Source organism: Antechinus flavipes, chromosome 6 (assembly GCF_016432865.1).
Source record: "Antechinus flavipes isolate AdamAnt ecotype Samford, QLD, Australia chromosome 6, AdamAnt_v2, whole genome shotgun sequence".
In the NCBI taxonomy this organism is placed as follows: domain Eukaryota; kingdom Metazoa; phylum Chordata; class Mammalia; order Dasyuromorphia; family Dasyuridae; genus Antechinus; species Antechinus flavipes.
Window position 1 is genome coordinate 106,369,577 of NC_067403.1, and position 16,743 is coordinate 106,386,319.

The 16,743-nt window shown below is 38.7% G+C and overlaps 1 protein-coding gene across 1 annotated transcript; it reads left to right on the top strand.

Annotated features, from left to right (window-relative positions):
* The first annotated feature begins 5,971 nt into the window (after positions 1-5,971).
* Positions 5,972-11,911, top strand: SAP30 (Sin3A associated protein 30). The gene is made up of 4 exons (XM_051964883.1): positions 5,972-6,725; positions 9,269-9,394; positions 9,756-9,854; positions 11,574-11,911. The coding sequence occupies exons 1-4, from the start codon at positions 6,384-6,386 to the stop codon at positions 11,694-11,696; spliced, it is 690 nt and encodes a 229-aa protein (XP_051820843.1). The 5' UTR covers positions 5,972-6,383; the 3' UTR covers positions 11,697-11,911.
* Positions 11,912-16,743: the final 4,832 nt, after the last annotated feature.

Below are 16,743 nucleotides of genomic sequence, written 5' to 3' on the forward strand. Positions count from 1 at the left end.
GATTTAGGGTAAAAAAATTAGATTAGATTTTAGATTTAGATTTATGGTAAAAAATGAATGTTATACCTTGCTAATGACCAAATTAAAGTCAGTTACAAGAATGACACATGAGGGCCATGTATGTCTTGACGACCCAGAAGATTTTATGAGTAATAATTCTGTATCATGAGGAATAATTCACTCTCTACAATGGTAAGGGTTTTGTAAAGATTTTTTAAATTAACTTTTTTAAGTATCAGTAATTCATTTTTCTTCCTTCTATAACCCTTCCCACTGAGAGAAAAAGAATAACAAAGTTCTCATGACAAATACACAGTCAGGCCAAAAGAAATTTCCCACATTGGCCATGTTAAAAAAAAAAAAGTGTTTCATTCTGTATATTTAGTCAATTACTTCTCTGTCAGGAAGAATGTTTTCTTTATCATCAGTCCTCTGAATATGATTGATCATTGCATTGTTATGAGGTCTGAAGTTTTTCAAAAACAATTTTTTTCAGTATTTTTACTATATGAATTGTTCTCCTGATTTTGCTTTCTTCAGTCTCTATTGGTTCATACAAGTCTTTCTAGGTTTCTATGAAACCATCTCTTTTATTATTTCTTAACAGCATAATTTCATTCCATGACATTCCTATATGATAATTTGTTCAGTCATTCCAAATTGATACGTGTTCCCTCCCCTTACTACCTTCCCACACATACCCTGGTTTCTAGTTCTTTGCTATTACAAAAAGTTATTCTAAATATTTTTGCACATAAAGGACCTTTTGCTCTCTCTTTGACTGCTTTGGAATATAGCACTTTTCAGCATCAAAGAATACAGTTAATAATTGAGGACATATTTTCACTTTACCTTCCAGAATTAAATAGCTTTTCATAACTCCATCAATAATGCATCAATATGCCTATTTTCCTGTAGCCTCTTTAATATGTCATTTTCCTTTTTTTCCCCAATTTTACCAATTTAATATTTGAGGTAGAACTTATAAAGGTGCTTTAATTTGTTATTTCTCTGATTACTGGTGATTTGGAGCATTTTTTCATATGATTAGAGTTTAGATTTTTTTCCTCTTAAGAATTGCCTATTCACATTCCCTGACCACTTGTCAACTGAAGAATGACTCTTATTACTATAAATATGAATTAGTTCCATGATGACATTCATTCTACCATCTTGAAAAGTGCCAATATACAACTGAATCAAACTTCCAAGAATACTTTCTAGCATAGAATCATTTTGAAAATACTTTTAAGATTATTTACTTGGAGAGAAGAAGAAATAAAAGGAGAGAGAAGGGAACTAAAGAGAGAAAGTAGCATGTCCTCTTTGCTCTTTTTCCTTATGCATTATAGCATGACAGTAGCTGTAAAACCCCTAGTACTACTTATAGTATAACAGTCAGACAGAGTACAGAGGATAGAGTAAGAGAACAGACACCAATTTAAAAATACTATGGTTGTGAGGCATACTTGTAAAGAGTACGTGTGAACAAAGTAATTCTTAATTCTAAAACAACAGGATCCTGAAGCCCCTTTTTTTCCTGCAGAGAGTCCTCAGGAGTTCACTACAGGGAGTAACTTTGGTGACAGACAAGTAACTCTGGTCCTTAATTGTGTTAACTCCTTGAAGGGTGTAAAAATCTCTCCTAGACGAGATATTTCATTACTATCTGGACTTTGTATCAAAGTAGTTTTGGAATTGAAAAATAGGATCCTTCAAATATGGATAGCATTTGGCAGTTTTATTGGAGAAATAGCTGACTAAGAACTACATTGACTTTATGATCCTAAGTCTCAGAGGAGAGGGACACAGTTCCTAGTAATCAGGAAAGAGAAGATGAAAAAAAATGAAATTAAACCCGAGGGCACTGGTCAACTAAGCTGGCATTTTAGGTGATGCAGTAGGTAAAGTGCTGGCTTTGAAGTCAAGAAAAATTGACTTTTTCTTCTAGATATTTACTAGCTGTGTGGCTTTGGAAGAGTCACTTAAATTGTATAAAGTTAGTTTCCTCATCTGTAAAATTTGGACCATAATAGTACTTATTTCATGAGTTGCTGTGTCAAATGAAATAACATTTATAAAGCACTTAAAACAGAGCCTGGGACATAGTAAACACTATTTAAGTTCTAGGTATTATAATTATTTCCTGTGTTCTACAATTCTTGGTGTTTGGAGTATGGAATTTCATACAGGAGAGGAAACACTTATTCTTGCTTCTGAGAAGCAGCAGACCAAAAGAGATTTTTACTCATTCAGTGAATGGGTGTTTTAGGTTTAGGCTTATTAAAGATCTATAGTAGAAAAGCCTTTGAGCTTTAAGCTAAAAGAGCAATGCCAAGAGCCTACTCTTTCTGTGAAAGAGCTTTGGTCCTCCCTTGAAGTAGAAAGAAAGACTCTCCATAATATCAAGCTAAGTGGACCTGTATCTGGCAAAGACTAGTAGGAGCCATGTTGCTGACAGAAGACACTGAAAACCATGCCACATCAAGAGTTTTAATGCCTCTCCATATATATATATATATATATGCCTTGGCTACATGTGTTCCTTATAGATGTTTACCTTAACTATACGTGCTCCCTAATACTAATTAGGAGGCACAGTGGATAGAATGCTGGGCTTGGAGCAATCAGGAATTTTTACCTGAGTTCAAATCTGACCTCAGAAACTTATTAGCTATGACCCAGACAAGTCATTTAACCATATAATTCATCTACCTCAGTTTCCTCAAATATAAAATAATAGGATCTACTTCCCCAAGATGTTGTAAGGGTCAAATAAGATATTTGTAAAATGCACCTAATGCTCATTTCTTCTTTTAATCCAGGTCTTTTGGCTCTAGTCAATCATTTATTTAGTTATATTTATTAAGTACCTACTATGTTTCAGTCACAGTGCTAAACACTGGAAACTTCACCCCTCCAGGGCTTATCTATTGCATTGTTCTTTTCTGCCCTCTGGGATCGAGCATCCCAAAAGCATCTCTTGTTAGAATCCTTACAAAGTGATAAGTCAGTTGCCTAATTTAGCATGGTACTTAGCAAATTCTCTCACTAATGTATTTAAGTACTCATTGAAGTTCACACTTTTGGGAGATTCACAAGTCAGTATTCAGTATGAGATTCACAAGTCAGAAACCCACAATCCCACTCTTTCAGAGGAGGAGTCAACCTTTGAGTTCACACCTCTAAAAGAGCATAAAAAGGAGCTGAGTTAGTGTAGTGAGTCAGTTCAAAAGAAGCCTACTCTCAAGGCAGAACCAGATTCATTCATTCCATCTCACACCACCATGGTGGCAGGTTCTCCTCCTTTGCTTCTCCACAGAAAGATAGGCCTCTAAGAAAGCTAACTGGGCCCAAGGAAAGAGATGAGACTTGGATGGAGAAAATAAAGGTTTGTTGTTTATCAGCTGGCTGTATTTTGAAGTGATTATTACTTTGAACTGAAACTAAGGCTGCCTCCAGAAAACCTCCCCAAGAAATCTGCTCTCAGAGAACCATTATATATTATAGAAAAGAAGACCACCACCACAATCTCTCTTTCACATGTTATCCTACAAGGATACAGCTATCATTTACCCTTCAAGTCTTTTCTCCAGACTAAATATCTGCAGTCCTTTTAACCAATTTTGATATGTAATATTTAGTTAGAATATTCACTTTGCGAGGGGAATAGATGAAGAAACTAGAAAAGTATGCTGGTCCCAGATTGTGCAAGTCCAGGAGAAGCAGTTTATATTTTCTTTTATAGGTAATGGAAAGGCATCAAAGATTTTTGAGTAGTATGAACAAAGCAGAGCTGTATAGTATCTCTTTTTAACTTAAGAAGGATGTTTTCTAATAGTTGTCACAATTTCAAATACTCATATAATCTTCATACTGTATGAAGAAAAAAAGCTTTCCAAACAGAGGGACCAAAAAGAAAACAGCAACCATCAAAATGGGATGAGGTAAATAACCATTAAGCACTTACAATGTTCCAGGCATTATACTGAGTGCTTTCTAAGTATCTCCTTACATCCTTACCATAACACTAGAGGATAGATACTACTACTATCTTCATTTTATAAGTGTAAAAACAGGTAGATAGAGGGTAAGAGCAGCGCAGCAAGATGGATGAATGGGGAAAGAAATAGAGATAAGAAATTTATAAGGTGTTTTTGGTTACAAGAGTTGAGAACTGACAAGATCTACACTGTAGTGGGAATGAAAAGGCTGGTGGAGAGTGTATAGAAGATGAAAGATGAAAAACAGAAGTATTTGGATTTAGTAGCTAAATGGATAGGATTGAGAACAGATCAGGGAGAGTGATGTCACAGACAATTGCCTAGGATGAGTGGATGTTGGTAATATCAAGAGGGAATTAGAGAATTATATATTCTCAAAATGTTTTTACATACATAAAATAAAATACATAGGATTATAAAGGGGACCAATTATATTGGAAAAGTTATCAATTTTTTAAAAGAATTCCTGGATACAAGTTAAGAAGCCCTGACACCAACCAACCAACCAATCCCCCCGGGAAAGAGGAGTTCAGTTTTCTGTTTTATATGTTACTGTTTTCAGTGACTTCCAACTCAGGATATCCAACAAGCTGCTGGATCTCTGGCAAAAAGTTTTGTTAAGTGGAAAGAACTAAACGCATCTAACAAAAATTGAAGAGATTTGAGGGCTCCATTCGAAATCAGCGTGTGTGAATGGTTCAGATCACCGAGGAACATCTTTACACACTAGCTGAGACCGAGAACAGGATAGTAAGAAGTGAGTGCAGAGAGAAAAGGGCCTAATTGTTTCGTTAGTCCAACCAAGACTTGAGCAGGCAATTCTCACTCCATTACCATGCTACAGGCGCAAGTAAAGCTGCAACTTCCAGCCAAATCCCTTAGCTGCTTTAGCAGCAAAGTGGAGGTGGGGAGGATGAGGGACGAGCTTTTTCATTTCCGCAGGCCAGGGAAAACAGGACGGTCACATAGACATTTCCAAGTTTCTACAAAACTGGGCTTGCGTTGCCTGGAGCCTTTAAAAGGATAAATTGCCTAGTGCATGCCCACGCCCCCTTCCCTTTCGCGGTTTGGTAGCGGAGACTCTCTCCGCCTCTTTATTTTCGGACAAGTTGTTAGCTCCGCCCTGGGAAAGGGATTGACTTTGCTCTCAACAACAACAAAGCTGAGAGGCTTAGTGTGCCCGGATATGCTGAGGGGAATAAAAAACTTTTCTCTCCTCCCACTCTCCCCCAGTCAACCGGGGAGCACGAAACCCAATCGCGTTGGGGTGACGGTTGCGACTCTCACCAAGAAACACACCCGTTTGGCTCCGGGCTTTTCCTTTCCACAGCTTCCTACAATCAGTTAGAAATGTGGGGCTGGAGATACGGGAAGAAATTTGGGAAAGAAATCCAACTGGGCGGGATGCTCGGCCCCAGCAGCAGCAGGGGCCGCGAAAGGCACACCGGTCCGCGGGACACCGAGCCGAGTGCGTGCAGACTCGGACGAGGCCCCAGGATCCCTTCCCCACTTTCTCTACTCCCTTCTACCAAATCCACACGCTTAACGAGCACAGCCCCAGCGAGGGAAGCGAGCGCCCAAAAGGGCACCTCGGGCATTCTGGCTCCCAGATCCCAATTCAAAGAGGGGAAAACCCCAGGCTTCTAATCCCGAGAAACAGACCCCACAGCTCCACCTTTTCTGAGCCAGCCAGGAGGGAACTGCGAAAGAGTCAGGCCTGCCAGCATCTAGCTGCGCAGTGCATGCTGGGATTGGTAGTTCTTCAACCACCCCGGCGAGCCAAAGAAGGGAAGAGATAGGTATGGGGTAGGAAGAGAACTGGGAGGGACTACATTTTCCAGGATTCTTCCTTCTCCGAGGTAGGAGGGGTGGGAGGGTAGAGTGTTTGTGTTGAGAGCTGGAGGGGAGGGGGCTGGCGGAGCGGAGAGGTGTCGCGCTTGCGCAATAGCTGCGGGCTGTGGAGAGGCGGAGGAGGAGGGAAGGGGGAGCAGCTTAACAGCTGAAGAGTCTCCACATGACAGAGTGAGCGCGGCCGGAGCCGGACGCCCCTTCCCGACCCGGGACACGGAGCCTGCCGGCCCGGGACGAAGAGCGGACGTCGGGCACGGCGTGTTGGATTGTCGGGGATTGTCGTCTACCCGTCCGGAGTGAGTTGCCGCCGGAGCCGGGACCGGAGCAGAGCCTCCCCGTCCTCCCAACGCAGGTGCCTCGGGGGCCGGGGAGCAGAGCGAGGACCGAGGCCGGAGCGCAGGCTGCTGCCTCCCCTCCGCTTTCCCACTGTCCGGCCCGGCCCGGGACTCGCCGCGGTTCGGAGGGGTGCGTGAGCGGAGAGAAGGAGGCTCCCCCGGCCGCCGCCGCCGCCTCGGAGGGGAGGCCACCATGAACGGCTTCCCCCCGGACGAGGTGAGCCGGGGAGGGGACGCGGCCGCTGCCGTGGCCGCCGTGGTGGTGGCCGCTGCCGCCGCCGCCGCCGCCGCTGCCTCGTCCGGGACCGGCGCCGGGGCCGGGGCGGGGGCCGCGAGCGGGGCCGAGGTGCCGGGCTCCGGGCCGGCGGCGGCCGTGGCGGGTCCCCCAGGCGCGGCGGGACCGGGCCCGGGACAGCTGTGCTGTCTGCGGGAAGACGGAGAGAGGTGCAGCCGTGCGGCGGGCAACGCCAGCTTCAGCAAGAGGATCCAGAAGAGCATCTCCCAAAAGAAGGTCAAGATCGACTTGGACAAGACGGTGAGTGACCCCGAGGCCCCGGCGCCTGCTGCGAGCGGGTCCGCTGGCAGGGGGAGGGGCTGGGACATTTGGGGCTCCCCTCCCTTCTTCCGCCTTCCCCTCTCCCCCGATCCAGCTACCGGGCGGCGATCCCAAAGTCACTGCAACTCCTGGCATCCTCTTCCCCTAGCCCATCTAGTACCACACTCCTCTCCTCCTCTCATTCCTTCTCTCCCTTCAGCTAGCTCTAACTCTTTCTCTTCTCTCTCCTCCTGTCTTCTCCCATCCACCTCCACCTTCTTCCCCCTGTTTACCTTTAACTCCTTTTAGCCTCCCACTTTGATCTGCGGCCCCCGGTCACTTCCACCTCCTTCCCTTCCCCCCCTCGTATCTAACTAACATGTCCTTCACTTTCCCCACTTCCTTCTTCAGCCCCCCGTGCACCTCCACCTTCTCCAGCCCCCTATCCATCTCCACCCCTTCCTCCCTTCCCTTCTCCCCCTCTAACTTCTTCCTCCCCACCTTCTTCTTCAGGCCCCCATTCTTCTTCACTTCCTCTCTTTCCCACCTCTAACTTCTCCCCCCATTTATCTCTAACTCTTCCTTTCCCCCCACTTTCTCCTCCTCCTCCTCCTTTTCCCTTCCTCCCGCCCCTCGGAGTCTTTTCGGGCACGATTGGGAAGCGAAACAAAGCGGGGAAGCGAGCAGGGGAAGAGTTGTTTTCCTCACAGCCCCGTGGCCCAGCCTGGCAGGGAAGCTCCTTTGTTAGGCTTCTGGAGCTGGGACTCGGAGCTTGGCTCCGCTAGTGGTTGTCCCTCCGTGCCGTGTTTGGAGCTGCCCGCCCGGTCTCGGGACAAAAGTGGAGCTGTAACTGGCCGGGGGCTCTGGTCGCTCTCCTCCCCTGCACACTCGTGTGTACACACACACAGGCCCGGCGGGGAGAGCCCTGGGCTCCTCCCACTGCGACCAAGAAGCTCTGGCTGTCTGTTGGGTCTGGTTGTCGAGGTCTTAGCCCATGCCTAGGGCAGTGCCTCGTGGGTGTGTTGCACGTAGGTCTTTGCCATTTTACCTTCTTCTTGATAGCCTTCCGGGACTGGTCTGGTGATCGTGGCTGAGGTTTTTTAGAACTGGTGGTGGGTCTTTTTAGTTCATTTATCCGGAGAAGGTAGAACTATTAGCTCCAAAGAGTAGCCAAAAGTAAGCCTCCTCCTTCCCCCCAAATTAAGCACGCTCTTTCCCAGATTTTAACTTCTTCAATATTAGAAATCAGTTCGTGAGGATCTGACGAAAAAAATCCTTCCCCTAAGACAAAAGAGCGCTCTTCAGAATGTGTGTATTGGAAAAGTGCAAGAAAACAACTCGCACATCTGTTAACCGACTATAGTATTTACTGAAACGTTCTGCTTTGAGGCTTGGTGAAACAAAAGATGAAAAATGACATTCTCTCAGAGTCTACTTTTAGTAGGCTTAATTTTAAAAGTAATATAATAAACGGTTGATAGATAGTGTTGGAGGCAAAGGAGAACCACCGAAGTACTGTGAGAAATGTGAAGAGGGAGAAAGACTTTTAGATGAAAGCTTTGGAAATGCTTCTGGGGGGAGGCACCTGAGCAAATCCTTGAAGGAATTTTGATTGGCTGAGCGGTGGAAGCATTCCAGGAACTGGGGAACCAGACCAGGCCAGAAATGCACAAAGAAGGCATTTCCAGCTCAGGGACTAGCTAGTAGTGTAGTTTGGGGAACTTAAAGTAAAAGAGGGGAAGTAATGTGAAATGATTTGACTCTAATGTCAACACACAGTTTTTAGTGGTTACTGTTACAACTGAAAAGGTTGTAAGTAAATTCGTTTGTTAAAAAGTTAAATTGTATTTGTTTCTACCAGTTTTGCCTTCTTGCGTTGGGGGTAGTTTCCATTTGAAAAATAAAAACTGGCATAGTAAAGATAATTCAGCTTATTAAAATTCAAGAAATTAAATAGACTAATTATTAGTAAAGAATATGAAATTAGTCGATACTTTAAAGTTATCTCTACTAAGTGTTTATGATACTTTGATTTAAGTTGGAAGTTATGCCTGGAAGAAAGAAGGGAAAAAATAGGGAACAAATAGAGAACAAACTTAAGAATAATCCTTTCTAGAGAAAGTAGTGTCATAGTCATGGGCACTCTATAATAAGACAGTCCTCTTATTTGAAAAAGACAACCCTTGAAGAGTCCTTCTACAGCATTTTGATTCCAGAAAGTAAAGGCCTAGAAGAAACTTTTCATTCCACTATCTCTCTTTAGCAGTATACCATTTCTGAAGCAGACTAGTCACAACACAACAAGGCAAAGTGCTCTTTGTGTGAAGTGAATCTAGGATGATTTAACATGAAGGATTTTTTTGGGGAAAGGAATATGATGGAAATAAACTTGTTCAACTTTTTTTTTTTTTAATCATAACTTTCCCCTTTATTCAATATAGCATGTGGACTTCCAGATTAGAATCTAGATTTTATGTAGTAATGAATTCTGTGGGAAACTTGATTTTTTTTGTTGTTGATGATGACTTTTTCCACCCCTCCAGGCAAGACACCTTTATATATGTGACTTTCACAAAAACTTAATTCAGAGTGTTCGAAACAGAAGAAAGAGGAAAGGGAGTGATGATGATGGAGGTGATTCACCTGTGCAAGATATAGATACTCCAGAGGTAGATTAATAGTTTTTATATCAAATTTAATATGTTGGCTTTATTTTTTATTTTTCAATTCCACAAATATTTATTGTTTCATAAACTGCCTGTTTCATAATTTTCTTACGCTGAAATAATTATGTAGAATATTATTGTTAATAGCTTTCCTGTAAGTAGATAAAGTTTGACTTTAGGGTCTTTTCTATTTTAAGTAGAAAATTTCTAGAATGTTTAATGTCTCTTTTAAAGAAAAGATTCTTTAAATTAATAATAACTGATTTTTTCAAATGAATTCGATAAGTTTTATGATAATTATAATTAACCTGTTTTAGCAACATGTACACAAATTAATATTAATAAGTATCTTAACTCTTTATAGGTCGATTTATATCAATTACAAGTCAACACTCTTCGGAGGTACAAAAGACACTTCAAGTTACCAACAAGACCAGGACTTAACAAAGCACAACTTGTTGAGGTAAAAGTCATTATTTATGCTATTTAATAGAAGTAAGGTTATATTAAATGTGCTTCTTTCCAGAAACTGATGCCCATATTTTGAGTAACGCTTTCTTAAATTTCTTGCATATCTATCTTTAGGCAAATTTTAAAATTTTGCATGATTTTAGCCAAAGTTTAAATGCATATTGAACCATAAGTTAATAGAAAGTTTACTTTGAAAAAAATTAAGTACCTTACAGTGTTTGTTTACCCTTTAGAAAATACATGCATAGGCCTTTATGTAATAACTAATGGATGATTGTTTTTGCTGTCCTTTTAAACATCAAGACCTATAAAAAACACTACTTACAGGATTTTGCTATACATGAAAAACTTTCCTTTGATATCAGAAATCACATTTTTTAAGATGTGTTATTTTAAGACTTAATACTCTTTACTATTAATGAGTTATTTTGAATTATAAACAAGGTATTCAAGCTTTAGTACAGGAACATACCGTTTCATAGATGAATTTAGTAATTAGCAAGTTTCCCAATATAATGACTTCATGAAAGTGGTGGACTAGCTCAGCAATGTTATTTCCTTGGTATGCTCAATGTAGTGAATTGAGTTTTACATAAGAATTATGATGTGATATCTTTATAGTTTATTACTTTTGTCCATTTATTATTTCATGTAAATGAAATCCAGCATTCTTAAATGTGGTTGAAAAAAGAAAAGTAGTATGTATCCTATGCAAGAACCTATAATCAGTACTTAGTAGATTTTTTTTTTTTCAGTGTAACTATTTATTTTACTCCCTCCCCTCCCCTCAATTAAGATGTGGATTTTAGAACATTCTATTTAAGACTAATAACAAAGTTAAGGTATTTAAAATCAAAATAAATCAGTTGAAGAGAGTGCAATGAATGTTTCTATTTTGAGATTTTATTAAAAAAAAAAAAAACCACAAATCCCCATACTATTAAACTTCAGACAGACTAACTTATTTTTTTTTAAAAATTATGTGGAAACTGGAGCAATTTTATGTTCTAGAGAGAGAAATGCTGTCTCTAATTCTAGCAGGAGTGTGTGTGTGTGTGTATTTTTTTTTTTTTTTTTTTGCTGAGGCAATTAAGATTAAATGACTTGCCCAGGGTCACATAGCCAGGAAGTGTGAAGTGGCTGAGAGCAGACTTGAATTCAGGTCCTTCTGACTTCAGGCCTGGTGCTCTATCCACTGTACCACCTAGCTGCCCCCCAGGGATGTATTTTTTTAATTTATTCTGCCTGTATATCAAATATAGAGGTTTTTAGGAGGTGTCAAGTTTCATATGTAGGTAGGGGTTTAGGTTTTTGTTTTGTTTTGTTTTGTTTAATTTATTTTAAAAAGGTACTAATTGGTAGTTACATATCACTGATCCCCAGCATCATAAGAATTGAAGAAAAAATATGATCAATGTTCTATGAACATTGATTTTTCTTCTGTTTTCCTTTGCTTATCTATTAGAAATAATTAGAAGGATGCATTTGTGTCTTCACATTGTCTTTTATTATGCTCCATTCAAGTTAATAGTTTAAAAAATGAAAGTATTAACTTCCTAATTGTTTTTAGTCTGTTCTATTCAGTCTGTATATGCATTTTTAGAAGGAATAAATTAGCATATAACACATGTTTTTTTTTTTTGGATGTAACTATTTAAAATAGTAAGCTAAACATATTAATCTCTAATTTCCTCAATTTTTCTCTTTATAGATAGTTGGTTGCCATTTTAGGTCTATTCCAGTAAATGAAAAGGACACCTTAACATACTTCATCTACTCAGTAAAGAATGACAAGAACAAGCCAGATCTCAAGATTGATAGTGGTGTTCATTAGGATGTCTGAAAGTGGGACTAACGCTTGGATATACAGATACTAAGACTGTTTTTTGAGATACAGAAACATCCATTTGTGCTTCCTCCCTCCCCCTACAGAGGACTTTTCTCTGTCTTTATTTTCTTTATTTTTGGTCTTCATAATTAGATGAGAACTCATGTGAAATGAGTTTTCATAGATGAAAAAAATATTTTAAATAAATGATATTGCTATTATAGTTGCTTCAGTGTATTTACTCTTTGAATCTTGACTGTTTTCTTAATCCTTTATTCTCAATGTATCTGTAGCTATATTTGTATGTATAGATATATACATGTATGTATATATGTCTAGACACACATACAGAAGCACACAGTTATCTTTTGAGTTTTCTCATTATAGAATCCCCTTTTAAATTTAATTAAAAGCTAAGTAATCTCATTTAGAAACAGTAACCAATGTAGTACACTTTATTTCTTTGAAATAATTTGTGATCTGTGATTTAGGATAGAACATTATTTTTAAAGTGATGATGATAAGTCTGAAATAATCACCATTTTTTACCAGTTCTTTTTTTTTTTTTTTTTTTTTAATTTTGAGATTCAACTTCACAGCTATGAAATTACTTAATTCTTAGAGTCATTGCTTAAGGAAAATGACATTGTGGCAGCATATTTGGAAGGATAGGATATTAGCACATTTAGAAGAAAAGAACATGAGAATTACTTCCATTCTTGAAGGAGTTGTACTGATTATGTACACCATTTAAAATGAGTTGCATTTTATCAGTTTGTTGCAAAATAGTTTTACATAAGAATACAAAAGATCCTTAGTATCCTGAAGATTTGACTTTTCTTTTTATTGTATGCTTTATCTTTTATTCACAAATCAGACATGCAAAATCTTCACATCTTCATGGGAATTCAGGTCCAGTAGGGCATTTCAGGCTTGATTGATAGTTCCCTTATTGCTCCAGTATATATATCATCTCTGCTTTGAGGAATTTTTCTCCTCTAATATGTAGTTTGCTGCATGAGATTATGTTGATTAACCCATTTCTTATAAATGTAAATCATATTTGCCAGCTTATCACACACACAAAAAAACTTGAGTTGCAATGAGATTGGCTGGGAAACTTAAGAACTGGTTCTGAAGGACAATATTATCGTAGTTAAAAGATTACAAAGGCCATACCAAATCTCTATTGATCTGAATGTGTTCTATAAGTAACTCTTTGAGTAGGAAAAAAATTAATTTTTAAATCTTGCTATATTTTAAAAAGTCAACTGATAACTTTAAAAAGTCAGGATAGACTTTGCTTTTATGAGCAAACCCAAAATATGCTCTAGAAAACCCTAAAAAATCATTCCTTAATTTTGCCAATAGAAGACAAATATGAAATAATGTAAATTTGGTCATTAAAATTTACCTTTCATATTTTTTATTTACATAAAGAAAATATTAATTTTTTAAAATGAGGATAAAATTGACAACTAGTAACTTAGGAAATTTTTCTCTGTAGATGCCATCTTTTCAAAATAAGGTAGGAAAAATTTATGTAGTTTCCCATATTAAGATGGCATTTGTGTTATCCTTTTCAGTTCCTAGAGTTATATGGTTTCACTTAAAATGAAAGGGAGTAAAATCCTGAATATATATTGTTATTATATAATAAGTTAAAATGTTATAAAAATTAACTTTTAGATAGTGTTTTGTATTTTACTGAGTGACAAAGTGCTTTTCTTAAGATATCTTTATGAAGTTAGTAGTTAGATGCAAAAATTATAATATCTGTTTTACAAATGAGAAAACTGAGGCTCAAAGAGGTTAATTTTCCAGTGTCAAAGATTACATTGAAATGCAGGTCACCTCAGAAGGCCTCATTTCATCCCAATATTAAATCTGAACTAAAGGTACTGGTATTAGAGTCAAATTTGCCTTGGTGCTTGAATTGGGAAATAGCCCTGCAAATACAGAGAGATGATCAGTGATGAAAGGTTTCATGATTCTAATCACTAAAGGGGATTCATCTCTGTGGGTTAGAGCAACCAAAACCCTGCTCAGACAGCAGGATTAACTCAATGGGTGCTGAAGGTGGCTGCTTGATAGGATAAAGAAAGTGTCAAGGTCAGGATTCTCTGGTTCCTAACCCACAGAAGTTGGATTTCTAGTCTAAGACTGAAAGTAAACTGGACGGGCCCATTCTGAAGTTAAAGAGGAAGTTCTTAGCTTTGTGCAATGACAGTTGAGGGGAAGCTGATGTATCTGGTGCTATACAAGTGAAGGGGTCACTCCTGATGGAGTTGAGATCTGAGAGGCCCTAGTCACGAACCCAGCCAATGGTTTATATACCTCCTGAGATAGGAACCATGAGTGTGGAGGAGAGTAGACTTGTGCAGAATCTAGAAACTCACTCAAAAAAAAAAAAAAAATAGATTCATTCTTTGCTTCCAGAAGGAGGATAATTACTCTCTCCCTTGAGGGAACTGGCTGTAGATAGACTTTCTCAAATAAGGTGCTAAGGCTGCAACTGTAGAAACTTAAAGGGAAACTGAAAAAGAGTTCCTGGAGCAGTGAAATGAACAATATCCAATCTCCCAGAAGTCACATCTGGGATGAAATCAATGCTATTTTAAAAAGGAGGAATACTCTTGTCCTGTGCTTTCTTGAATTCTCTCTCTTTAGGAGATTCTTACCTGATAAAATGGCTTCTTTTTGTACATCAAAATTCTGGTTACCCCTCTTTGTATCTTCTGTCTTCCCTAATGCAGAGTTGCTTTGGCATCAAGGTCCTTGCTCTCTTAAATGGCTCCATAAGCTCAGAAAAGTAGTTTATGTCCTTCTCAATTGTCAAACGTGTTTCCTCTGAAATGTTTTGGAGAACTCATTTCCAGAAAGTGTGTGGGGAACCAAAGGGTGATACTGTTGAGAGTTATCTTATTTTTTTTTTCCCATTCATCAAACTTTTGTTCCACTCACATCAACTTAATACACTGTTCTTAACAACTATACATGGATTTTTCATGAAAAGATATTAAATACAGCTAGACATCATCTCAAGTTGTTTCCCTGTTAATTTTTATATCAGTATCAAGTATCAGGCAAGTATCAAAAAAAATTACAAAGGCAAAAAACCTAAGTTAGATACATGAGATTTTTGTTTTATGGCTGTGCATAATATATTGTGACCCCACCTGGGGGTGGGGAATTACTCTTTCAAAATTCAGACCTTTTTTTTTTTGTGTGTGTGTGCTGCTGTTGTCAGAGCTAGTTCTGAGAATCTACAAGTTTTTGGTGTTTCCAAGGTGATGAGATCCAAGGAGAGATGCAGTCACTGCTCTCAGTCTTTCTTCAGAAAGAGTCCTACTCCTCTGCCACTGCAAACACTAATGCTCCTCTCTAACTTAAAACTGTGTTCAAAGTTCCTGTTCTCGTGACCAGTCACTGGCATTCTCCACCATGGAACTGCAACCTAGAAGTACATATAGGCAACAGAACTGTCAATAAGTGCCAACTGTACCCAGTGACAACAAAGGATCCTCCATAATTTTGATCTAGTCACTGTTTCTAGGCTGAGAGTTCCTGAAGCTGCTGCTGTTATAGCAGCTTTCAAAGGTGGTTCTCCAGCTAGTGCTCTGTGCCTGTGTCCACCTCAGTAACATAAACCTTTCTGCCAACCTCTTATGTGGTCTTAAGCTGGAAAAAATGTCTTCCTCTGACCTTTTGTTGGCTTTGCTGCTCCAAAATTTGATTTGAGGAGTTATTTTAAGATTGTTTATAGGGGAATATTGGGAGAATTGGGGTATGCTGCTGCCTTGGCTTTACCCCAAAAAGGTCCAGAAATTTTGGGAAGTTCCTTGGTTCTCTAATTGGTAAACCAGTCTAGGAACCTCAGCATACGGCAGTCCCTATCTACTTTCTAACCAAAGTATAATCAGCATCAAGGAATATGACATGCATGATACTTTGCTGTAATTGTTTCTAAACACAAAATCTTTATTATTTTTTTCTCAAAAAAGATATCACATAATATTTGGCTCCAAAAGAGATAAGGTAATCATGACTTCATTTTATCTATCTTTCTATATTTCTATCTTCCTACCTCTTCATCTATTATTCATTTTACATTTGACTCAAATAAATTTGAGTAGCGAAAGTTATGAACAGATTCTGGAGGCAAAATTCTCAAAGTCCTGCAGTAAGTATTCAGAATTGTTCTTTTTTTTTTTTTAATAGTTATTTCAAATATTGTATAATGCGTGGTTACAGGGAGTTACTTGTCTTTATAAAGATTGCCTTACCCTACAAAAAGAGCTAATTACATAAGTCTCAACAAAGGAAAAAGAGGAGGAAGCAGTGATATTATATAACTTTTCAAAAAACTTTTCCTTCTTAATTTTTATTCCTCTAAAAAGATTGTCAGAGCCATAACAGCACTCATTTTCCTCTCTTACCCCCCCCCCCCCCACCATATACATATGAATGAAGACTTTCTACAGTATCCTCAGGAGTTCATTAAGATGGGTGCTAGTACTTGGGGGGGAGGGAAGGGGAAAGCTTTACTTATGCACAGGCTTAAAGCCAATTCAAATAAAAGTGTACATGTTAAGCAAATTTTTAGAAGGACACAGAGTCACCTGAATCCCATAAGGAGATGTCAGAGGCTGTATAAGAAACATTTCTTATATAGTAATATAAAATATTTAAAATGGAATGTGACTATATAGAGTTAATATATCTCAGATCAATGGAATTTCCCAAATTGACGAATTGATAATGTTGACATTAAAATGTTTGACTTTCATTTTTATTTAATTAATATTAGTTAATGATGATTTAATAAAATTATTTCTTTTTTTATGAATATTCTTTTTTTTAATAAAGAACTTGGTAAACATCAACGAACACCACTTCCATATACAAAAAAAACCTAAAAAGAGGATAACATATGAAACCATGAGTCTCTTTTGTACTTCCTAAGGTTATTTTAAAAGATTTTTAAAGCACATAATGAATTTATCATGGTAGTTCTGTAGTTCTATTTTCTGTATCTTCTTCTGCGTTTTTT